The 25,795-nt window shown below is 48.5% G+C and overlaps 1 protein-coding gene across 7 annotated transcripts in view; it reads right to left on the minus strand.

Annotated features, from left to right (window-relative positions):
• CHCHD6 (coiled-coil-helix-coiled-coil-helix domain containing 6) overlaps window positions 1-25,795 on the minus strand; it is a 246,815-nt gene that overhangs the window by 20,839 nt on the left and 200,181 nt on the right. For 5 of the 7 annotated variants that reach the window (XM_059161934.1, XM_059161932.1, XM_059161931.1 and 2 more), the window contains one exon: window positions 22,412-22,482. The exons of the other annotated variants lie outside the window; for them this stretch is intronic. In XM_059161934.1, coding sequence (XP_059017917.1) covers window positions 22,412-22,482 — 71 coding nt within the window. The remainder of the gene's footprint in view (window positions 1-22,411; window positions 22,483-25,795) is intronic. 7 annotated transcript variants of the gene reach the window in all.

Genomic DNA, 25,795 nt, shown 5'->3' on the forward strand with positions numbered 1-25,795 from the left:
CACAAATGAAGACAGGGAGCTAAAGCAGATAGAGTAGCTTGCCTGAGGCCACCCAGATCAAACTCCAGAGGCCAGAACTAGAAGGTGCCATCTTCCCCCCACCTCCTCCTGGACGAGCCACAGAGGCACACTGGTCCTCCGGATGGCACCATGCCTGGCTTCATCTCTCAGCCCAAACTGCTGATAAACTGCACTGTCCAGGCTTTTTGGTGTGCTCAGGTCAGTCTCTCAAAGTCTGCAGGCAAGCTGAGTTCAGCGCCAGCTTAGACCCTGTAGTAGTTCAGCCAACAAACTGGAGGGCTATACGGTAAGGTGAAAATCCCAGTGGTGTGGAGCCAAAAGATTTAGATTGGTCCCCAATCAACTAACTGGTTTCTGACCTTGACAAAGGCACTTAAATTTCATTTATGGAGCTTCTTTGTATTTGAAGTGGCGGGGGGCGTTTTGCAAGAACACTGGTTTCACAGTTCTCGACCTACAAGACCTGGAGTGAATTCCTTCATTTTGGTAATTGTCAGGGTAAACCGTAACAGGAGGAGACCCATCCATGCCAGGCTGTCTAGCATTTGAGAAGGGGGGCTACACGTGGAGGCATGGGGCACAGGGTCAATGTGTGGAAAGCTGGACACCTGCAAAGTGGTGGCAGGGACACTAAGAAGGGAGGGAGGGAGGCAGACAAGGGGTACGGGAAGACAGAGACCAGCAGCGGCATATGACAGATATAGGGGATGGGCAATATATGGAATTTAAAATCTTCCAGTAGCCACAGTAAGAATAAAAAGAAATGAATGAAATTCATTTTAATGTTACTTTAATTTAATCAAATATTATCATATCAACGTGTAAGCAACATGTTGAGATATTTTATGTTCTTCTTTTTTTGTATTAGGTCATTAAAATCCAATATAATAGCTACGTATGGCTAGCAGTGGCATTATCCAAATACTCAAGGACTAACAACTTGGGGGGCCTTATTTGGTGCCAAGCTTTGTCTCAGTGTTCTAGAAACATCCGCTCATATTTGTCTCCTCCTCTAGCTAGCAAGGGCAGTATCACCACCCCCCGCCCCCCGCCCCATGAATACAGATGAGGAAACTGAGATTAAGAGCAGGTGAACCACTGTCTTGGGACCCAAGGTTAGGGAGTCACAGGAGGAGGATCCAAATCCAGCTTTGCCTGACTGTTCCCCTGGCAGTGCCAGAGGAGACAGGAAAGGCTGCTCCAGGGTTGTGGGACCACAGAGTCCTAGCTGGGTTCTCAGGTGCCAGCAGCTATTTGATTTGGAAGTGTCTTATGTAAACCTCCTTACACAAGTCAAGTATGGAAATAACGGTCCAGGAATGACCAAGGCATTCCATTTCTGTGAATTCCTGGGCTGTGAACCAGCAACTTCCTGCCACATCAGCACCAAGCAAAAGCAGGAGCTAGCTCTCCCGACCCAACCCAGCATTGTTCTTCCCTTTTCTGAAACACATGTTGAGGCTGGCATTTTATCTCCTCAACAATTCGGTTTAATCCATGTTAGAGATTTGTTATGCTGTATAATCACCTTTTTGTAATTTTCTTTAATTCCTCAAGATGCATTTCTACTTTTGAACAAATAAATGCAGCTTTGCTACTCATTTTTCCCGTATGGGAAGTGTCATAAATTTTACATCCATGACTAGTTGCAAGCTTTGTATTATTTTCCCCTTTCTATTTTCAAACAGACTTTTGGCCTTTGCTTAAATAGGCATTTAGACTAAGCTGCACATGGTTTTGAGCTGATGTAGCAAGAATCTGTACAGTAACAAAACCTGAATGCAAAGAGCCTTTAGTCACAACTGTTACCACCCTACACTCCTCTACCATGGCAACCAGGCCAGGCTGCACTTCCGTGATTCACCTGTGTGCCGCTGTCTCCATCTCTAGAACGGCAGTCTGGGACTTGGAGAGTAGTCATCCTGTGAGCCTAGGACTCGAGGACTGGTCAGAGTGAGACTAAGACTTAAGACCTAGTCAACAATCCTGGGATTTGAGGACTAGTCACTGAGTAAACTTCGGACTTAAGACCCAGTTAACAAGTGAGCCTGGGACTCAAAGACTAGTGATCAGGTGAGCCTGGGATGCAAAGACTAGTCATTGAGTGAGCCTAATTAAGACCTAAGGTCATGGGGTGAGTCTAGGACTTGAGGACTAGTCATCAAGTAAACCTAGAACTTAAGAACTAGTCATCTTACAAACCTGGCACTTAAAATCTAGTCATCCTGTGAGTCAGGAACTTGAGGACTAGTCATCATGTAGCCAGGGACTCATGAACTAGTCACTGTTCACTGAACTCTGGACGCACAAACTAGTCAGGGTATGAGCCTAGACTTAAGGACTGGTCACTGTGTGGGCCCTGTAGCCACAGACTAATCAGGGTATAAGCCTAGGACTTGAGCACTAGTGATTGTGCAGGTCTCGGATTCGAGGACTAACCATTGTGAGGCTGGCAGGTGAGGCTGTATGCCATGGAAGTGTTCCTAGTTCAAGATCACTAAGTAGCCCTAGTGACTATTCGCTGTGCCGGGGGGGAGCCGGGGGAGGATCTCAAAAGCCAGGAGAGGCACAGAGGAAGGGATGCCACACCTGAGATAACTGGCTCCTCTATTTCCTGTCACCACTGCCATCCTGCTTACCAGAAACCGGGATGCAGGATCAAGGACTACTGAAGGACTGGTTCAGTGTCCTGCACAACCCAAGGCAGAGCAGGTGATCTGCAGTCATACAGGAATCCCAGAGCTACAAAGCAAGATGCATGCTTTATAAAATGACCCCCAAATTTGACTAGGGGTGTCTGAAACCTGGAGCTACAGATCATAAAAAAAGTTTTCTCATCTAGGACTGATGTGACCACTGCTTTAGTCCTTTCATTTAAAAAAATCTCTGTTTCTAATCCACATTTAGGAATTCCTACCTCTTTGAGGTAGGAACTAATTTCATTGACCCAAGGAATTAAAGTAGAAAATAAAGAAGGGGAGGGCAACATTACAGTGGCTCCCTAGCTCTGACTCCCAGCAGAGCCTGACAGCACGCGTTATGGCGGTGACACTGTGCACGGAGCAGTGCCAACACTGTCAGGGCTAATGACCCCAGAGGCGACTGTTATTAGCCAATTCACTAATTAGGGGCCTGTTTGTAGAGCTAATGGGAAGGGTAATCATTTGTTAGCTTAAGTAAAACTCCCGGGCATTCCTGACAACTGTCATCATGGAAAAGTCTGGAAGGCTGTTCATCTATCCCTGTGAAATTCACAGGAAGAATCTCGAAAGCCAGAGTCATCTTTGACAACAAAAAAGTGAGCATACCCTCCTTAAGGAATTTGCTGGTAGGAATTTCCTGCTTTGGCTCCTAATAGATCGTCTTTAGCAGCAAATAAATATGTGTATGTACAGACACAGGCACATTTCCATGTTTGCATTCCAGTGGTCTGATTTCTGTGGGCTCAATCCAATTTCTCTCAGACTCTGAGCCTAGGGAAACAGTCACAGTTAATGCCATGGACAGGAGAATAGTTCTGGAATCCTGACACAGAATATAGAAATCTGCTGTGGGTCCATGTGAGTGTGTGAGTGTGGGTGAGTGTGTTACCATGGATGTGAACAAGCAGGTGATTGTATATGGGTGAGAGTGTATGTTAGTGTGTGAGCATGTTCACATGTATGTGTGTACATACATGCATGTATGTGAGTGACCACATGAGTATGTGAGGACATGTGTGCTATGTTTATGCACATCTATGTATATTCATAAGTATGTTAGCATGTATGTGCATGTATGCATGGGTATGTGTTAACATATATTGCAGCAAGAGTGAGTGTATGAGAGTGTATTGGCATGTGAGTGTGTGAGCATGAGTGTCAGTGTGTATGGTGTGCATTAGTGTGTAAGTATGTGTGACTGTATGAGTGTGTTAAGCATGTATGTGAACAAATGTGTAGGAAGAGGGAGTATTTGGATGCTACAATTAGTTTTACTTGCCTTACATGTTAGAGATCAATAAAAACAGCCAAGCTTTCTAAAGATGATTTTATTGATTCATACTACTTTTAAAAAGCTTTTAAAAAATTGTGGATAAATATTATTATTGTTCTTCTTGTGGGTAACACTAAACCAGTGTCTAGAATTTAGGGATTTTTTGGCTTGCAAAGGTGGGACCTGGAAGAATGAACTCTTCTTAATTGTTCTCGCCACCAGAAGAAAATTTAATCTGCCACCCAAAGCTTCCTGAACTTCTTTGCGTTGGTCCTGCTGGGCACAGGGTGCACCCCAACAAAGATGACAGGAGAGGCCAAGAAGTCACAGTCCCTACAGCAGGAATACAAAAAGAGGCTGTACCTTGCTGGGCGGCAGGGCCTAAATTCTGGAGAAGCCCTTAGAGATTGCGGGTCCCCCTAGGCCCTGCTATAGTAAGAAACTGAGGCCCCGAAGGGGCGGCAACTGCTCAGGGTCATGGGTATACCAGCCAGACAGGACAGGTATGAATCCGGTCTCCCGACTGTGCCCTGGCCTGAAATCCGGCTCACTCGGCAGTCATCCAGATGCTAACCCCATCCCACCCAGATACGCCTTTCAGAGGTGGTGAAAGGTGACTCTTTAAACAGGGGGACCCAGGCCCCCCAGAGGGCAGGAGCCCTATGCCTACGGTTGCCACAAGTTGGCTGCTGAATTAGTGTCCAGATGGGCAGCCCATCTTGGCCAAAGGGGCTCTCACTATCTCCCCACACCTGGCTCGTGTGTGCCCATTTATGGCAACCTGGTGTCACCTGGCAATGGGCCACAGGAGCCATCTTGCAGCTCCAGCATAGCAGCACAAAGGTCTGTGACCCCCACTGAAGAGCCCCATGCCAGGCCTGCTGTGCTCCCTCCCCCAGGGCCACTGGTCACTACAGGCTCTCCTGGAGAGGGGTCCAGGCAGGGGGGAGGGGTCCTGGCATCAGGAGAAGGGCTGTTGCTTCTCTAGGGCCATTGCTACAATTAGAAGCTGGGATGGATTTACTGGTGGTCCCTGGGGGCTTTTCTGGGGAAGTGATTAATTTGCTGGCTACAGTACATTCACTTTGGCAGCGGGTCTAAACTGCAGGGCTCATAACCATCACATGGGAGCTTGTTTAAATGCAGATTCCATGGCTCCCAGTTTGGGACAAGGCCCTGGACTGGGCATTCCATGGATTTTGAGGCAGGTGGGCCGTGGACACTCCCACCCCCAGATTCTGGCACATCAGCCCTGGCAGATCTACAGAGCATGAGACCATCGAGGCTACTGAGTGGCACTCTGGACAGAAGGGTGCAGCGAAGGCCCTGAAGCAACTCTCTCACTTCGGGACAACAGTGGCACAGAACATCTTGCCAGAGCCTCTGTTGTGCTATAAACATGCACCCCAGTGGTCCTGGGCTCTGGGTCACTGCAAGACAACACCAATGCACCCAGGCTGTGGACAGAAAGGCTGGGCCCTGAATCCTGGCCCTGCCACTTCCTCACATAAGAGCCTTGGGCAGGCTAGCCAGGATGGTCCTGTCTCCTCAACAAAAGAAGAGGGTAAGCATGTCTCCCTGTGCCAGGCAGGTGACAGAGCTCTATGAGACGGGTAGAGTCCCATCCTTCCTGTGGTGGTAGTGGTGGTGTCTATCCAGGCCTTCCTTCAAAGTACAGAAAACCCCAGGGGCCTGAAAGCTGATATTGACTAGATCCTCTTCCTTCTGGTCATCAGCTTGGAGCAGACTGCAGAGAATGGGAGCTCTGACAGCTCTGGAGGCGGGAAGGGGGTGGGAGGCAGCGGTATTAGGACCACAAGAAGAGCGGAGCACATTAGGCATATCTACCTGAAATATTCTCGGGGACAGACTGTGGGGGCTCCTGGTTAAAGTTTCACCTACTCCTCAAGCTGCCTTGAGCCCCGAGCTGGTCGCAAGGGCCACTCAGTGAGGTGCATGCATCCCTGTGACCAGTCATTCTAAAAGGATCCAAATAACAAGTAGATGTTTGTATACCAGCCTAACTAACCAAGGCCAGAGGGAGTCTGACAATGAGATGGGGGCCAGGGTGGGGGGGAATCAGTCCTGAAAAACAGAGCCAAATCAATAATGGGTCTGAAGATCTGGGAACGGGCCCAGGATGGAAAGGAAAGGCACATTTAGAACACTCACTTCCATGTGCAGAACCTCTATCGGACTGGTTTAAGCAAAAAGGGCATTAATGCTTCTAGTAACTGGGAAATCCCAGGGTGACTTCATGAGGGGCAGAGGGCCTTTCCACGGGAAAGGCAGATAGAAGCCCCAGTCTAGCAGGGGTGAGGCCAGCAGGGCCTTGGGTGCTGGGGCACAGATGGTGGGAAGCAAATCCTTATGTCTCCCTGTGCCCTCCCTGCTCCATGGAGACCCGCCCCACACAGCAAGGATGAAGCCTGCTCCTCAGGGCTTCCTGATGACTGGGTGGCCCAGGCTGGGCAGAGGAGATGAACCAGGCAGCAGCAGAGAGCACAGGGAGGGGCAGGACCAGGTGGGAAGAGGTACATTATGGGTTGATTTTTTTTTTTCTTCCAAAGGAGATGAAGCCGTGGGTGAGAGAGGGCAAAAAGGGAGGCTCAGGGACGGACAGAGGTTTGCTTCCTCAGCACTTATAACCGCCCTGTGGGTGTTAGACAGTTCCCTATTTACAAAGGAGAGGGCTGTGAGGGCTGTGCCTCAGAGAGGGTCTACTGGCCAAACTTCAACAAGTGAGAGGCAGGACCAGGATTTAACTCTGATTTCTGTGCTTCAAAGTCCCTGTTTTTCTCCTATTCCCAGCTACCTCCTGGAAGACAGGACAGATCCTAGCTCAAAAGGACAGAAGGCCTTCATGGGATGTAAGGTGACTGGTGAGGGCCAAGCTGCTCTCAATGCCTGCACCTGAGAACACCAAGAGAACTCGAGGTCTGGACCACCAGGCTACCATTGCTGACCTTTACAGAATCCTGGAGAATGAGGAACACTGCAATACTGGAAAGTCTTCCATTTCATGGGTTTCAAAAGAATTCATGCCATAAAATACAGGTGAGCCCAGATAAGATTCGAGATGGCCCAGTAAAGAAGCTGGTTTCAGAGCACTTAGGAAACGGAGAGGTGATTTGTAGGAACAGACAAGGCAATCACAAACACATCATTCCATACTCTTCTCTTCCCTGTAACAGAGATCCTGGTGGGTAGCCCAGGGCTACACAGTAGCCCACCAGTCCCAGCCTCTACCCAGACCCATCTGGTGGGAAAGAAGGAATAATGCAGGCTGGATGCCCAAGGAATATGTTAGGAACTGGCTGAATCATTGGACCCACATGGGCAAGGTCACCTTCGAAGGCAGTCTCTACTGGCATTCTGTCTTAAGCCTTGTGCAACTTATCATTTTCATCAATGACTTAGCAGAAGAGCTGGCAAGTTTATGGAAGGCAGAGTTAGATGGGATGATGAATATGTCAGCCAACAGTATCCACATATCCAAATCATCAGTCTATAGGCTGGACTAAATCTACCCCTAGTGAAGTTTATTGGGGATAAATATGAGGTCCAGAACCCAAGTCCAGAGCACTTAGTAACCATGCATGGAGAGGAGTTTGTCTGAAGCTCTGTGTGGATGGTCAGTGAGGTCTGGCTCACAGGGTGGGGGACAATCAAGCTAATATGGTGCCGCAGCCCAGTTGAGTGTGTGCTCCAGCCAGAGGCCAGACTCCAGATGGGGAAGTGATGGCTGTGCTGCATTCGAGCTGGTCAGCCTGCTCTGGCTCGCAGAACCTGCTGCTAACAGGCAGCACAGGGAGTGGAGACAGAGACTGGAAGCCAGGTGTGTGTCTTGTTGGGTGGTTTCGGGAACCGGGCATTAGTGCTGGAAGGATAAAGCTATAATGTTTTACAAAGGGATGTAAAAGTTCCCTTTGGTATCTGTAGGGCTGGCATGCAGAGGCACCTTCACTGAGCTCTACAAAGTCCCAAGGACAGAGCTAGAAAGCTCCCAAGACATAGCCCCGAGCTCCATGAAAGAGCACTTCTCTCATAGGGCCATGAGATGAAACGGGAGCTTAGTAAAGATGGGCTCTGGCAACTGAGCTCATTTTCGCAGAGGCAGTAGAACTTCTGGGGGCAAGCACCCTGGGAAGGATCCACCTGTATCTGGGATTGGATTAGATGACCCCCTCTGAGGGGCCCTATGGGGATGCCACCAGGCAGAGTGACTCAGAACTTCATCTTATTTGTGTGTGTGTGTGGGGGGGGGTGTTGGTGGGGTAGGAACAGTGACAGTGGGAGTGATGATTTTGGAACACTTAGAGAGTTCCTAGAAATCGTGGCCCGGTGTGGATACCTTCAACTCCCAGAGAGACTGGATGTTACAGAGAAGGCTCAGAATCGTGGTTCTCAACTCCCTTGGATTTGACTGTTCCAGAAACAAAAGTCCTGTCTTATACCATAAAACCAGCAACCAATGGCCACAGATCAAACTGGGCCTCTCAGGGTCCACTCCAGCCTGGGGATGAGCATGAGCCAAGGCCAGCATACCATGTACATACACCATATCTCTGAGGTGAACCTTTAGGGTAGGCCCTCCTATTGGTATGCACAGAGAGACAGGGAACTCTGCTGGTGGTGGGCAGAGCCCTCAGCCATTCAGGGCCTGCATCATCCCTGCCAGGTACTCCCTTCCTAGGGCCAAGAGATGGTCAGGATCTTGAAATCTAACCACCTGAGATAGCGGCCTCCACGGAACTCTACAGTCTGATAAAATGAGCATGTTTTACAGAGTGCTGCAGGGGAAACAAATCTTTCTGGAACATCCACCCTGGTCCTTGAAGAACCAGATACCAGGAGACAGTATCCAGCCTCTGCCAGCCTCTGCCACGGTGGGTCCTGCTGGCAGCCTCTGGTGCAGTCAGTGGAGCCCAGAGCCCTTGTCGCTTGTGGAAGGAGGGGCGGTGTGGTTGACAGTGATCAGACCTCAGGGGGGATTCTTTAGTTCTGCCACATTTTACCACCTGACAATTTCCTGACCTTCTGCCAGGGCGCCCTTCTTGGGAGGCATGAGTGTGCACTCCCAAGCACTACATGCCCAGAGTGGGTCCAGGGCAAGGTGGTGCTGTAGCACCAAGATCCACCCTCAAGTTCAATGGAAAGGCCCTGCTTGCAACAAAGCTGCTCCCTTCCAGGCAAAAACGACAATGAAACCCAGCGAAAGCTTTCTCTTAAGAACAGAAACAGGGCAGGCAACAGGACCAGGAAAAATAAATCTAATGACAAGAATGCTAAGCCCTAACTTCTTTACTGACTTAAAAAAAAAAAAAAAAGAGAGAGAGAGAGAAAAAGAAAACCCCCAAAATGATTCCTCTACTGTAATAACATTTAATCCCCAGAAGCTAATCTAAATGTAACACTCAAAAGAAAACAAAAGTGGCACAAAGGAAAAGAGCCCCAGCCGGGCCTTTGGGGACACAGGCTTTAGTCCCCAGGCGAGTCTGCTAATAGAGCTGGGAATGAAATGCCATTTTTGTCTCTGTCGAGGGGCGGGGATTAACACACTGTCGTCTCAAAGTCCAGTTTCCTGAGTCATGGATCTCTGAGCACTAAGAAAGTTCAGGGCAGAGGCCAGCTGCCCCTGGAGGCTACCCCTGCCCTGGAACCATGGCTACCACTCAGAGCCCACCAAGTGTGGTCGACCCGGGGAATAGGCTCTAGGACCTTCAAAGGCAACAGGACCATCATTGAGCCTACCACACCCATGGTCGTCAGACAGGCTCCCCTGGCCCTCCTTGCTCTTGTGCTGGGGCAGCTGGGGAACCCCCTCACCTGCCTACAGCCCTGGGGATAGTACCCAAACCCTCTAGGTGCTCACGCTTGTGCTCCTGTCCAGCCATGGTCAGGAGCCTCCCTGCCTCTCTGCTCCTCATCCATTCCCACTGGCACACAGAGTCGCCCAGAAATAAGCCATGCCTACACCTGGTATGTGCACAACCCCGTCTCGTGGCTTGGTGCTGCTCCAGTGTTGGACAGTCCATCCCTGATCCTCCGCCAGAAGCCCTAGCCCCCTCTATCCCATTATCTCCTTTAATCTTCCTCACAGACCTTTGTAGCATCATCTTATTCCCCTGCTAACTGTTTGTCCATCTCGCTGCCCTGATGAGGGAACCCTCTCTGCCAGGCCCACGACCGCGCCCTGCCTGGGCTATGCCCTGCCTGGGCCCCTAAGCACGTGTCTGCTGAATGGGTGAGTCATCCCAGCTAGTAGTCCTGTGGCAGCTTCCTAAGCAGGCTTCCTGCCTCCCACCTCAACACCATTACCGTTTCATCTCCCAGAAGCTGCCAGTTATCTTTCTAAAACACAAATTCAATCATATCAATTCCCTGCTTAAAAGCTTTTTTATGGCTTGCCACTGCCTGTAGGGTGAATTCCAAATTCTTCCGTATGCACGAAGGCCCTTTACATCCGGACCAGCCCGTCCTTCGAGCCACATTTGAGCTTCATCCCTACCCCCTCAGTACCTGCTTCTCCCCCAACAGCAGTGCCCTAACTTCTTCTAACAGCCCACAAAGAAAGGACTCACTCCCAGTCTGATTACACTGACCCTCGACGGCAGAGCCTGCCTGGACTCAGCATGAACATGACTTCATCTGTGTGGCCCCACTGAGCTCGGGCAGGATTCACTGCTCCATCTCCTTGGAGCCCAGACTGATTTTCCATGGGCAGCTGGAGCAGTGACCATATGTTACAGTGGGTTTCCACTCACTAAATATAGAGTGAGGGTGTAAGGACTGGACCCATGGGACACAAAGAGGAGTAAAACAAGGTTCCTCTCTGCAAGAAGCCTACCATCTAGTAGAATGTGATGCTTGAACACAGAAGGGTCAAACAGTGCTCTAAGCTGCACCCCCGGGAGTGTCCCTAGGTTCTGTGAGGCACCTCGGAGACACAGCTAGCTGACTTGGGCTGGGCAGGGGGACATGTTGGAGACAGGTGCAGAGGGAGTGGGTGCTGTCGGGGGAGGTGGGCAGTCAGGGTGGCGTCTGTGTTCTCGGCGGAGGTGAAGACCACGTTTATCATGTACACGCTGTGTCTACCAGCCTCAGTGGAGGCTCCAGATCTCCATCACCTAATCCTCTCTTTACAGAGAAGTGATTATCAAAATTTTCCTAACCAGGAAGTGGCAGGCAAATACAACAAGGCCCCTCCTTACTCCCTTCTGTGGATGGTGGCCCACAGAACCAGAGCAGGGGCTACAGAACGAGTCATGAGAAGTGGGGAGAGTATCCCTGCCCTAAGCAGGGGTGAAGCGCAAACTACTAGGAAACTCTCCCTGGGAGAAACCCGGTGGCCGGCTGCCTGCCAGCCAGAGGAGGCCGACAGAATGCTGACGCAGAGGAAGTGGCCCTTCTGTTGTTTGTGATCAGATGGGAAAGAGGGCTGGCATATACCACATTCCGGGTATAGAGCAATACTTGCTTTTCCTTAAACATCTCCAGAGGAAGATAAAGGCTGTACAGCTTCCTTCCCTTGGTTATTATGTTATGATCACTTATTGCAAGTCAGAAAGTCCTTCCCTAGCTCTAACTTAAATTTTCAATCTGTAGTTCAAGGCTCTAGGCCTGTACCAGTCAGTCTCCTAAGAGGAATACAGGTGTATCCTCTGGCTAGGCTTCTTCCTCCCTGCCTTTCAGCTCCTTGGCCCTTTCACTACTGCAGTTCGCCACCACCCACCCCCACCACCTGGGGCCTCCCTAGCCTCTCTGTGGCAAGCCTGAGCGGCACAGCAGGAAATGCCAATGTCCAGTGCTTGATGGCTTATGTGACATAGCGAATGCACAACAGAAAACCACTGGCTAATTTCTAGGTTTCCTTTGCTCAGTAACATTTCGACTTTGTTCTGGATGGAACCTTTGGTTACACCTGCCAGCAAAAAGCCATGCTGCCTGCCTCGAGGTTCATTTTCTGTCATCTCCCTGCTAATGCGTGAGAGGGCATGACAGCCCAAACCCAGCCAGCAGCTCCTGCAGGATCCCAGGGCAGTGGGCTGGGCCCTCATAAAGGTAGGGATGGGGAGCCCAGAGAGAAGCCCACTCTCCCCTGGACCCCTGGCCTTCCAGGAGCTGGGCTTCTGAGCCCAGAAACTCAATGTCCATTCTGACTTCACCCAGAACGGCAGCTCATGGGCACTTCACATGTTCACATGTCACATCAGATTTCTTCTGAACAGGAGCCACAGCCAAAGGACATTTAAAACCACAGATTATTCCAACAGTCTATGTCTTTGATGGAGAAGTTCAAAGAAAGGGCACGAGGCGAGTTAGAGGTCAAGCGCTGATCAGAAAACAACATACTGACACACATGTGCATGTACTCACACACATGTACAGATGCATTCACACTGACATGCCCTCCCACACAGTCACACATGTACCTGTACACACATACATGTGTGTGCATGTGCACAAATGTGCAACCAGGAACACAGTTCCAGGGTCAGCTCGGGATCTGGTTCCCAACTGTACTGGGAACCTCCCTCTCCCTTGGCCCAAATCATCATCGATTCTTCTCTTGCAATGTCTCTGTATTCTTTATTTATTTTTTTTAAATTTTTTTATTTTTTATAAACATATATTTTTATCCCCAGGGGTACAGGTCCGTGAATCACCAGGTCCACACACCCCACAGCACTCACCAAAGCACATCCCCCCAATGTCCATAACCCCACTCCCCTTCTCTCAACCCCCCCTCCCCCCAGCAACCCTCAGTTTGTTTTGTGAGATTAAGAGTCACTTATGATTTGTTTCCCTACCAATCCCATCTTGTTTCATTTATTCTTCTCCTACCCACTTAAGCCCCCATGTTGCATCACCACTTCCTCATATCAGGGAGATCATATGATAGTTGTCTTTCTCCGCTTGAATGTCTCTGTATTCTTATTAATTTTTAATTATACAAGCTGCACACAAGTACATTTTTCACAAAATTAAAAAATAGCAGATAAGTTACAGTCCCCTCTGACTCTTTTTATAATTCTGAATGCCCTTGAACTGCCCAGGGGCAATCACGGTTTTCTGTTTGGAGTGTACCCTTCCAGACTTTCTTCTCTATATCCACACAAACCGCACATACCTACAGAACAGAGAGACTGTACGTGTGTCCAGTACTCACACATAGAGTAAACCACAACCTGCTTTTTCACCCAACATCTCCCAAGCCTCCTCCTGTGCTAGGGCACATGGTTCCAGATCATTCCCCCCCCCCTTTTTTTTAAGTAGGAGGAGCTGCAGGCAGAGGGAGAGGGAGAAGCAGCAGGCCCTCCGCTAAGCAGGGAGCCCAATGCGGGGCCCCTTCCCAGGATCCCAGGATCTCACCGAGCTGAAGACAGACACTCAACCGACTGAGCCACCCAGACGCCCCTCCAGATGCCTTCTCTGCACCCCATCATTTTTAACTGCTGTTTGCTATTCAGAGTCAGGCAGATTACACTTATCCACTGCCCTATTCACAGGCAGTGAGGCTGCCTCCGAATCTGTCACTCTTGGAAATGGGGCTCCACGCTTCCTTGCCTGTGGCTGGTTGTGCACACATGTGAGGGTCTCTGCAGGGCATGTCTCCAAAAGGAGAGCTGGGGCGCGGGGGGGGGGGTCCCTGTGTCTCCCCTTCTTTTGTGGCTCCAGGTCCAGACAGTTGTTACCTTGTTTTATGTACTGAGGACTGCACCCTCTCAGCTAGTGCACTTCAATCTCTCTCTCATTAAAATGTGAGTTTCTGTATAAGTAATACCTACTGTTTACTGAGTGTTAACTATGTGCTAAACACATTGCCTCATGATGCCCTTGGAACAACCTTCAGAAGAAGGGGGCAAGTGTCTCCAAGCAGTTCTGTCATCTGATGCAGGCCACACATTAGGCAGCATGGCTGGGAATGCACTCACTTGTCTGATCTCAAAGTCCTGCCCTAGGCCACCCTACACTTCCCCCATCACCCTACCAGTAGACCTGGTACCCTGCTGGGCATGGCAGAAGCCTCTATGGAGAAGATGCTTAGACAGTCAAAAATTTGTTTTTAAATCCCACCCCTGGAGTCTACACAGTGCGACTCAGCTCATCTACCCACCCAACACATGTTTGGTGGGCATCTATCACAGCCAAGTCCTGGGCTGGACAGTGTGGATGCAGAGAAAAAGAACATACAGGATTGACCTCTGGGGAAGGCAAACAGTAAACAGAAAAGATGCTTAAGTTGGATTTCAAAAAGTGATGATACTCTGCGAGGAAAAAAGAGGGGGCATTCTAGACAGAAAATAGGATCTACAATGGTAACTCAGTATATTCTGCATTCTGAAATCAGGAACTGAGCAGAATCTCAGACTGGAAAACTTGGTCTTTAGAAGCTGTCTGATCCAGGGTGGCAAACAAATTTCACCCTGAATGCCAACCTTGATGAGAGGCCGTCCAGGTTCAGGGGGAGATTGCTGGGATCCTCTGATGATGTCTGCTGGGGGCACACGATGGGGTGTGGGCAAAAAGCCAACTACTTCCTCTCTCCAGTGAAACCACTGAGGCTCTTCAAAGGTGGCCCAAACTCACTTCCAGAACCAGCCCAGGGCTCTGGCCTGAGGGAGTACTACCACCCCAGATCTTTTGTTTGGACTTTCCATTCCCACACGCCACACAAACACTCCCTCTATTGATGAATTCTCTCTCCGTGTATCTCTCTATTGCTATAAGAGAGGCAGAACTCTGTCCGTGTTGTGAAGAGCCCTGGGCAGGAGACGCACACACGCACACGCGCACGCACACTAAAACTTACAGCACCAGCATGAGGTGGGGGCATGTCTGAGTCAGCTAGTCAGCAAGCAGCTACTCCCCTTGTCTTCCAGATTCCTTAGAGGACAGTATCTTGGTAGAGTAGAAAAGAGCCAGATTCAAATAGACCTGGGTTCAAATCTCACTCTGCCACCAGCTGGCTGTGTGTCCCTGAGTACTCTGTGGATTACCACATTTCATTGACACACAGGCATCATCATTTCCCCTGCTTTACGGACTAGTGAGCTGAGCCTGAGAGGTAAGGGGACTTAGTTTCCAGACCTGCAAGGCATCTGCCACCAGGGCTCCCTGTGAAGAGGAGTCCCTGGGAGCCACATAAGTGCCTAGCAAAACAGATGTATGTGGGTTTTTAAAGAAATGTATTAACTGCATTTTGATTTGTTAAATGGATTATTAAATGGTTTTTTTTTTTTTAAAGATTTTATTTATTTATTTGACAGAGAGAAATTACAAGTACACTGAGAGGCAGGCAGAGAGAGAGAGAAGGAAGCAGGCTCCCTGCTGAGCAGAGAGCCCGATGCGGGACTCGATCCCAGGACCCTGAGATCATGACCTGAGCCGAAGGCAGCAGCCTTACCCACTGAGCCACCCAGGCGCCCCTATTAAATGGGTTTTGATTTGTAACCTCTCAAAGAGCCATGGACACTAGTTTAAGCCACATATTTTGGTAAATTTCCTGCTCCTTTTACAAAGTTATATAAGATAAGGAAAACTGAGAATGAGAAACAGCTTTTGAAGTCAGACTAATTTGAACATTATTTGGATCAATTAAGACAGAATACTATTTTATTTGGGGTTCAAATAAAATGACCATTGTCTTAATATGTAATCAATCTGTCTGTAGCTTAATTAATAGAGCACCTGAGAATATACTCTCAGGTGAGCCCAGCCCCTCCCCCACAGGTTATTCAATAAACCCTGGCTTCCAGGTGAGGGCAGGAGCTACCATGGAAGCTCAGCCCCAGCAAGTTCCAAGTCACTGTGTCCACATTAATCAGACCTCTCTGGATCAAAGTCCTTGCAGCACAATGACTCAGTTTCAGGAAACAGTTAATAATCTTCTTCCTTCAACTCAATTGTTCTAATCTCTTTGAGGGGCGGCTCTCTGTGGGGCCAGGGAGGACTGTACAAGTTTCCTGACAGGGAGAAGTCGAGACAGGCTCTGAATGAATCCCACGGGAAGAGGACTGAAGGTTGTCATAAAAAATAGATGTGACACAATAAATGCAGGATGTTCCCTGGGGTCTTAATCTCTTCCTTCAGAAAACCTGAACAATCCTGCCTGCTGTGCTGTTGTGAGGTAGAGGGGCGAACGCGCGTGCGTATGTCTGTGCATGCATACATACTGTGGAGACCCACTTCTACTCCAATGACGGAATTCTCCCAAAACAAGAGTATCCACACTGTGAATACTGGCCTCACCAACAACATTTCCCTTTAGTTTTGAGTTCTCCATTGACCCTCTGACGGGTATCTTCTGAGGCCCTGCATATATGGCGGGCTTAGCAGGCCTCAGGAAAGCTCAGCAAGCTCAGGAAAAGTCGGGAGGGCCATCCATGCCATCAGTATCTGATGTTGCTAACCAGTGTTTGATGGGCTTTGCTTTAGTTATTACTCTCTTTCCTTTACCTGGCATGGCCATTTTCTGCTTGGCAAACTAATCATTCCTCAAAAGCTAAGTTGAGACTTCTGCTCCCAGTTATAGTAGAGCAGCTTGGGGAAAAACTATACTCACCGCTGAGAAAGAAATTTTAAAAGTTGACATTTAAGAAGTCTGTTTTAGGGCATCTGAGGACCAAGACAAAATAGGTCTTGAGGGCCAAGATTTTGAAGGGAAGGGACCTGTACAGAGGTTAAGTATTCATTCCTGGAGCCACTTGTCCCCACTGAATTTTTTGGCAATTCTCAATGCAGGAACGGAGGCTGAGAGTTGGGAAAACAGCTTAAGCTAAAGGGTGGAGAAGCTCAGAGCTTCTGGAAATCTCACAGGAGTATGGAGAGAAACTACCTCCTTTGGAGCTCAAGGCTGCCAGAGCAGCTAGGTCTTGAGGGACCAGGATTCTGGAGAGAAAGGAGCTAAAATACAGTGAGCCAACACTCAGTGATTTTCCTCTTTTAAGGCATTTGTCACATTCTTGAGCTATTTAAGACAAGAGGTTAAGGAGCCAAGTAAAAGCCACTGAAAGGCAAAGTGGAATTTTCAGAAGTCTCATGGAATTGAGGAAGCAAACATAGGTGTTCAGAGCTCACCAAGAAAGGAGGTGTCCTGGAGCCTTGGAAAGCCATGCCCTAGAAAGAAGGGTAAATCAGAAGAAGCCTGAGCTTTACCACACCTGCAGCAAGCGTTCAGTCAGCTCAGTCCCTCAGGTGGCCACTAGAGAATAGGGTCGAGCACTCTGGGGGAGAAGATACATTCCAGAGCCTCTGTATAGTCTCTACACAATGCTTGGCATTCAGTCAAGAATTACCAGGCACAACATTGAGATACCACCTTACACTAGTTAGAATGGCCAAAATTAGCAATACAGGAAACAAGGTGTGCTGGAGAGGATGTGGAGAAAGGGGAACCGTCCTACACTGTTGGTGGGAATGCAAGTTGGTGCAGCCACTTTAGAGAACAGTGTAGAGATTTCTTAAGAAATTAAAAATAGAGCTTCCTATGACCCTGCAATTGCACTCCTGGGTATCTACCCCGAAGATACAGATGTAGTGAAAAGAAGGGCCATCTGTACCCCAATGTTTATAGCAGCAACGGCCACGGTTGCCAAACTGTGGAAAGAACCAAGATGCCCTTCAATGGAAGAATGGATAAGGAAGATGTGGTCCATATACACTGTGGAGTATTATGCCTCCATCAGAAAGGATGAATACCCAACTTTTGTAGCAACATGGATGGGACCGGAAGAGATAATGCTGAGTGAAATAAGTCAATTATAAGTCAGTAAGTCAAGAGAGAGTCAATTATCAAATGGTTTCACTTATTTGTGAAGCATAACAAATAACATGGAGGACATAGGGAGATGGAGAGGAGAAGGGAGTTGAGGGAAACTGGAAGGGGAGATGAACCATGAGAGACTATGGACTCTGAAAAACAATCTGAGGGTTTTGAAGGGGCACGGGGTGGGAGGTTGGGGGAGCCAGGTGGTGGGTATTATGGAGGGCACGGATTGCATGGAGCACTGGGTGCGGTGCATAAACAATGAATTCTGTTACACTGAAAAGAAATTAAAAAAAAAAGGCAACAGAAATAGACCCTCAGATGACCTCAAAATAACTAATAGGTTCCAGAAAACAGATGGCAAAACCAGGATTTCAGCAGAGACTGGGAATCAAACAAACTACTGGAACTTCCAGAATTGACAAAAATGCAGTAATTGAAATTTATAATTCAATAAATAGGTTTAAGAGAGACTTGAAACATTAAAAGGATTAGTGAAGTGAAAGGTCAATAGAGAAATTGCAGGACAGGATGAAGATTTTTAAAGAAGTGACGAAAAACAGAAAATGAAGCACAGAGACAAATGAGACACAGTAATACATATAACTGAAATGCCAGAAAGGAGGAAAGACAAAATAGGGCAGAATTTTATTTGAAGAGATAATGGCTGAGAAATTTCTAAAACAAGAGGACATCAAACCCCAACACATGTACCCCAACAGGAAAAAACAAAGAAAATGGACTCCTAGCCATATGACGGTCATATTGTTAGGAAAACCAAAGACAAAGAAAAGCTAAACATCAGACAGAGGGAAAAAAAGGTAATTACCAAAAAAGGAGAAATAATAATATTAAGAGCTGACTTCAGGGAAAAACAGATATCAAATCAGAATATAAAGATACCTTCAAGGAGCTCAAAGAGAGGACTGCTACATTCTTTAAAACTGAAGATGAACTAGATTTCCAGACAATTAAAATAGAGAATTTATAATCAGCAAAGCCCCACTAAAAGAAATACTATGGAAGTTCTACAGTTAGAAGGAAAATGATCTCAGAAAGAAACCGTAAATCCGTATATCAGTAATGATACAGAAAATCTGAACCTGACTGACCGAATGAACCTAACTGACAAACACAGAACACTACACACACTGGCCGAACACATATTCTTTTCAAGTATACAGAAGGCTTAGCAAAAACAGATCACATACAGGCTATAAAGCAAGGTCTCAAAATTTAGAGGATTTAGAGTATATCCTTCATCCACAGAATTAAACTGAAAATCAGTAATTCAAAAAGTAACTAGAGGGGCAGGCTTGCTCAGTAAAGTGTGTGACTCTTGATCTTATATAACTATATAAATAACCCATGAAAAAAATCAGAATAAAAATTAGAAAAATTTTGAACTCAATTAATAATGAAAACACAATACGTCAAAATGTTAAGGTGTAGCTAAGGCTGCGTTTATAGAGAATTCAATACCTTAAGTGCATACATTAGGAAAGAAAGAAAGTTGAAATGGTATTTTACTGATTTTAGGATAGGAGTGAAATCTCTAACAGGGGTTACAAAGTTCTGTGTGGTCTGGCTTCTGCTGACTTCTTAGTCCTGATCTCTCATCCTTTACCCTTGTCTCTCTTTTCATTCCTCTCCAGTCACACAGGCCTTTCAATTCCCTGAATATGTTAAATCACTTCCTGCCCCCAGGCCTTTGCACATGTGGAAACTTCTGTTTGAAGTGCTCTTTCCCCTTTCTTCCTCTGACCAAAGGCTCCTCATCCTGCAGGAATCCGTTTAAATGTCACTTCCTTGGAAAAGCCTTCTCAACCATCTAAGTCTGCATTAGGGTCCTCAGACATGTGCCTTTTAATTCAGACACTTTTTTTCATGGCTCATTACTGTAATCAATCATTGTTTGGGCAATTGCTTCTGATGCAATTAATTTAAAAATATTGTTTGTCATTCTCCAAATGACAAGCTCCTTGCTGACAGGAACCAGAGCTGTCTTATTTATCATTCTAACACCAGCACCTAGCATGGTGCCTGGCAAACAGTAGGTACTTTATACATGTATGTTAAATGAACAAATGAATACATGGACATCTAGTTAGCCACCTAAGTAAACATCCAGTTTACTCAAAGTTGTTAAAAGATGTTCACTGTCTTGGAAGAGAACTATTATTGCTGTCAGCAGTTAGCATTTACAATACAATTTACAATAATTTGTTAATCCAAGAAATCTCCCAGTCAAGGATTCTGCTGTCCATCCCCAGTGTTTAAGTAAAATAATTTCTAACTCTGCACTGCTTCCTGTTTACTCTGTTTGGGGAAAGGCAATTTTTGTTGTTGTTGTTGGTAAACTCAATTTATTTATTAAATCTGTGTCACACTATGCCAAGCTGGGTGTTATAAGAGTGATTCAAATGACTGCTATTATTAATAATGATCACAACACTACCACCAACTGTTGACATGTGAGGTCTACTTTCCGTGTGTTATCTCACTCAAAGCATTTAGAGGGGTATCAGCTCTGTTTTGCGCGTGAGGAAATCAGAGAGGTGAAATGACCTGCCCAAGGTCGCAGGACTGGCCAGTGAGAGGCAGGGCCAGGCTGGATTCCAGGTCTACCAAACTCTAGAGCCTAGGCAGGCTCAGCGCCATCCCGACGCCCATCTCACACTCGGAGGGGCCCTTGAGGGACAGCGACGATGCAGAGACACGTGGAGGAGAGCCGTGGCTCTGAAGCATTTAAGTGAAGCTTGTCCCCAGCCTCAGTTCTTCATCTGTGAAATGCCAGTGGTAGGAAAGGAGAGGATACAGTCTAAGTGCCTTGCAGAGCACCTTCGTTTAGTCATATGCTTAGCATATAGTAGTAATTATCAAGGTATGTTATAAACCTTTGAAAAAACCTTTCGCTTCACTCAGATGAAGAAGACACTCATATGCCATCTCCCCTTTACCTTCAAAAGACATGAGGATGAGAAAGGATGTGACCCCAAAGTCAAATGCACTAATGCAGGGGACCAGGAGGCCAGCAGTCTCTATCCTCAGGATGGTGGGCTACATGGCAGGTAACAAAATGGCAGGGGTCACTGACAGTAAAGCTGCCTGCCTTTTCCCCAGAGTCTCTTCTTGCGGGGCAGGCTATTCCACGATCCAGGTAAAGAGAGAGAGGGGCTATGGACTTGACATCACTGCCCACTGGCAGCTCGAGCGGAAGGGCCTGGGTGAGGGGCTACACTGTGGTTTTTTTCCGTTTCCAGGGATCACATTATTGGGGTGGCTATCATCCCACAGCATCTGGGTTGTGACTGCTTCTCAACCTCTTCCTTTCACTAAGTATGAGTCTGAGTGTTTCACAGCTCTGGACGAACCAGCTGGGCCCTTGCCTGCGAGGGAAGCTGGAACATTCTATTCTTTGAGGTCTATACAGCTCAGTGCATTTGATCACACCCAGAACCCTTGTGGGATCCCAACCGGCAGATACAAGATCTTTCCATCTCCATCTGCTTACTGGGAAGTTCTTTCTCTGAGTCTCCTGTTACTGCACTAGGACTTGAAATCTCAAGATAAATGCTTTTCCCCAAAGCTGCTCTGTAGTCCATTCCAGCAGTACAGACCCCTAGCTTCAGCTACCCCATGTTGCACCCCAGATTTGTACTTAGTCCATCTGTTCCCACTGCCCTTTCTGGCTCCTTGCATGGTCTGCATCAGCAGCTGTATTTATAAGCACTTTGTCACCTCCTTGTCACCCAAACCTCCCTCTGATGATTCCTTCTTGTCGTGCCACATCTAAGTCCTCACCATTCTGCACTGTGACTGGTTTGCTTGGGGAGACACCCCGATTTACACCCGGGAGGGAAGGGAAGACCCTTGGGGGATGAATAGGGCATTGGCCCAGTCCACAGAGACCACCTTCACACAAAGGACCCAGAGCACAAGGCCCAGCTTTCCCTTCCACGGCACCCTTTAGACCGTCTTGTGACATACCCCTGAAGTGCACGCATAATGTGCACATGTGCACGCATAATGAACATACTGCAAGCACCTGCCATTCCTTAATGTTCTGGCTCTGAGGCCTCCCTCATAGCACAGGAACAGGACAGACAGGGGACTGGATGCTGGCACTCAGCACTATGTGACCTCAGCCAGCCACCAGTGTCCCTGAGCCCCAGTCTTGCTGGGATTAAAATGGGGGCTGCCCTAGGCATGTCAACATGTGAGAGGTACACGGCTCAGGGCATGGCACACAGAGCTGCCCTCAGGAATAGGCTGCTCTGAAAACCACCTCCACAAATTGGGGCGGGGCACAGCAGGGCAGCAGCTCCCCTTTCTTGACTCCCTGGGGAGCCTGACAGCCAGTCTGTGGTCCAGCCTGCAGAACATCAGGCCTGAAACAAGTCTACCAGTCTACCACAGCCCCCTTCCCACCACCAGGGAGCCAGGGAAGAGCTGAGTACTTATTTGGCCAATTACAGGTGACCAATGGCTGCCTCATATCCAGGTGAGAGACCGAGGAACAGATGGTTGTCTGTGTTATTAGAGAAATTAGAAATTAGGCAGGTGATGGCAGGTTTCAAATCATGTGTGGTGATTCTTACAAATACAGGCTAAGTTTACAAAAAGTAATAAGCAAATTCTTACTTTATCGTGCCCTCCATTTTCGAAGCTGCCTCATGGAATTGCTGTGAAGATAGTTTATACATCTCGACATTCTACAAAGAGAAAAACAGAAGTGGTTACTGAAGATTGAAATTTCCCTCTGGCTCCCTCAGGGGAGCAACCACGCTAAAAATCGACAGATACTAATTTCTTGACCAGCATCAAAGCAGATCAGTGATTGCGGCATAGCTCGGGTCTAGCTCCTGCCCACCATGGGCCAACCCTAGCTGCAGAATCCCAGGGTAGCAATGCCTGGACCAACACGTGGATCCTCTGGTTCGGGGGCTGGGAATATATCACTCTGAACAAGACCTGGCCTGTCACCTGATTTTGTAAATAAAGTTTTAGTGCAACACAGCCACACTCATGATTTATTTAATCATTGTCAGTGGCTGCTTTTGTGCTACAATAGCAGAGGTGAAAGGCTTAAACAGAGACTAAAATACTTACCATGTTTAAAGAAAAAAATATACTGAGACTTGATCTGGTCCAACCCCTGTTTTGTAGGTAGGTGGACTCTGCTGCCAGAGGTGAAGCAACTTGCCCAAAGCCACACAGCAGGCAGCTGTGCCAAGACCACAGCCCAGGTGTCTGATTCCTAGCTGGGTGCATGCTTTGCTGCCTGCCAGGACCACCTCGTTCCCTGGCAAGGTGGCTCCCTGTCCAGAGCTACAGGGCAGGACCAAAGGCTGGTACCCCCCTCCCTTCTGAGGTTACCTAATAAGTGTGCGCATCCAGACCAGACCTGTGTAGAGGACAGCCTGGCCTTGCAGTAAGACAAAGCTGGGCTGAAGCTCTGGGGCCACCACAGTGTGACTCTGGGTAAATTACTCCCCTACTTTATGCCTCAGTGGCCCAGAACCTAGCACTTTCCACTTGTTTCCAGAAGAGATCAATAAAAATGCACCAGCTCACCTGACCTGCCACCACACTCCTGATGGGGCCCCTTGAGGCTCCCAGTGGATAGACTGATTTTTTGCAGGAAGCAGTCTCAAGAATGAAACCCCAGAGGACAGCCCAAGACGGGCCAAGATTCAGACTTCCCTGTTGAGGGTGACAAGATAGCACAGGTGCCATGGGAAGCCTGCCTAGCCATGCAGACCCGGGCCAGACTGTTCTCAGAACCTATGTGTGTGTGGAAGGGTTGGTTGCCCCTCTTACAGATGAGTAAATGGAATCTTCCAGCTTCAGGGGCCTCCCACCAGCATGGGTCAGTCCCTACAAGAAGTTTGAGAGGCAGTTAAAGGGACCCTGAAGTCACAGAGCCGTGCCCCTGTGCTTGCCCGTCGGACTCTAAGCCTGGATCTCCATTCACAGAGATCTACCATTCACAGAGACAGCCTGGCCCAAAAGGAACAATTTACTCCTTAGACAAAATGTTAAAGGTGACAGGTAACCAGACCCGAGCCATGCAAGGGAAGCGCCTTACCCCCAGGGAACCCCACCATCCTCTATATTCTCTGTAACCTTCTCGGCTACCAAGACGGGGGTAGGAAGCACCTCCCCTAGAGACCTGCAGGGTATCAAAGGCAGAGTCTGGGTATGAACCTGGCCCTCATTCCCATCTTGGTATGTGCCTCAGGGAAGAGTCAAATGGGAGGGCCCACCAAAGGGGATGTGCCTGAGGGAACATCTGGGGCCCAGACCAGCAGGAGCCTGGGTGCCAGAATACTGCACTGGGCTATGCTGGGGTAAGTCCTGTGTTGGGTCTTCCACCCCCCAAATGCTGAGGGAGCCTGGCAGGTCCTCACCTCTGAGCCGGGGAAATAGCCCCTGCCTTTCTACACCAGCCATCAGGCATAGCAGATGGGAAATGCAAACACTCCCAGCACACATCGGGCGTGAAATACACAGGGGTTCTCTTCCCCCACTCCCCAGCCACAATCTCTCTGGCTCCTACAGGTCTGTGTTGACTCCAAGCTGTCCCACGTTTCCTCTCTAGAGTCCTGATGTTCCAGCCAAGAGATTCTGATTTTGCCTCAACCAGTCTGATATTCGACCAACGTGGAATGTCCTAGGCATGGGCATAAGGACACAGACATGAATCGGCTTGGCTTCTCCTCCCACTCCACGCAGATGCTCTTCTGTGATATCCTTGATGGGGATCATTTGCAATCAGTATGACCTTTCCATCCATGGGCCCTCACAGAAGACGGCATGGCCCGCAGGCCCACCTTTCCATTTTTCTTGGGCATATGCTTTCTGTGTTCTTTAGTGAGTCACTTACTTCTAGCAGCTTATTTCCTCATGGTAAGAAAGGGCTCCCACTCCATTGCAGGATGGCTGAGAGACGGAGTTGAGTGGTGGCAGTCTCATGGTGCCCACCCTGCCCACTGCAGCCACAGGTCATGGCACCACTGCACTTTCTGAGGCGGGCTTGGGCCTTACTAAGCCCACCACCCCCGCGCGGTTCTCTTTGCCACAAGACAGTCTCTCGGCTCAGTCTCTCTTTGGAGACATGTCAGGTCACTGTCTTCTAGGCCTGTGGCCTGTGGTCTGTCAATGTCCCTTCCCAAGGTGGGCTACTGGGACCTCCAGCACCTCCGTGCTGCCCCTGCATTTCCATGTGAATGTGGCTCGGCCAGGACAAGCTCAGCAAACAGCTGAGTTGCCTCTGAGCTCAGACTGAACAAGTGGTCAGTGAGATTTGTCACAGGAAGTGCCCACAGGCCAAGAAGTGGTTGTGATTATCCTGCTGCAGCTTCCTCTATTGTCTCTCAGAATGACTCAGAGGAATTCCCCTTCCTGTTGTGCCCGCCCTCCCCGCTCAGTCTGCCATGTCATCTGCCTGAGCAGACCCTGGGATCACGACCCACAGAGAGTTCCCTGTGCGGCTCCCCTGGTCCATGAAGGTCCTGGTCTGTGCCTTGGGGATGCCAAGCCCACTGCTTGTGTCCACCAGGCCTTCCTGAGGGTGCTAGAGTCCACTCAGACCCTCTGCCTGGAGGAGTGGGACATTCTACAGACCCCTGGGCCGGACCACCACTGTGGGCTTCTCTAAGGATGGGGGCCACCCATGCTCATACAGAGAACCTGCTGGGTGCCAGGGGATTCTAAGATGAGCATGCCTGTCCCCGCCCCCAGCCTCACAGGGCTCCCAGCCAACACAATGTCACAATTACAATGGGATGCTCAGCCAACTGTCCCACTGAATAGTATTTCACGGTAGGTTCGTGATGACAAGCAATGCTGAAAGGCACATCATGGCATCTTGACCTTTGTGTATGAGTGGAAATAGCCAAAAGGTACATTCTAGAAGTCAAACTCCTGGGTCAAAGGGTACTTGCACTTTTAAAAAATGGGAGTCTTACATGATGAGCATAAATGAGCCAATAATGAGAGGAAGAGGGAGGGACAGCACATGTT

The sequence above is a fragment of the Mustela lutreola genome, chromosome 2 (genome assembly GCF_030435805.1).
Source record: "Mustela lutreola isolate mMusLut2 chromosome 2, mMusLut2.pri, whole genome shotgun sequence".
Classification (NCBI taxonomy): domain Eukaryota; kingdom Metazoa; phylum Chordata; class Mammalia; order Carnivora; family Mustelidae; genus Mustela; species Mustela lutreola.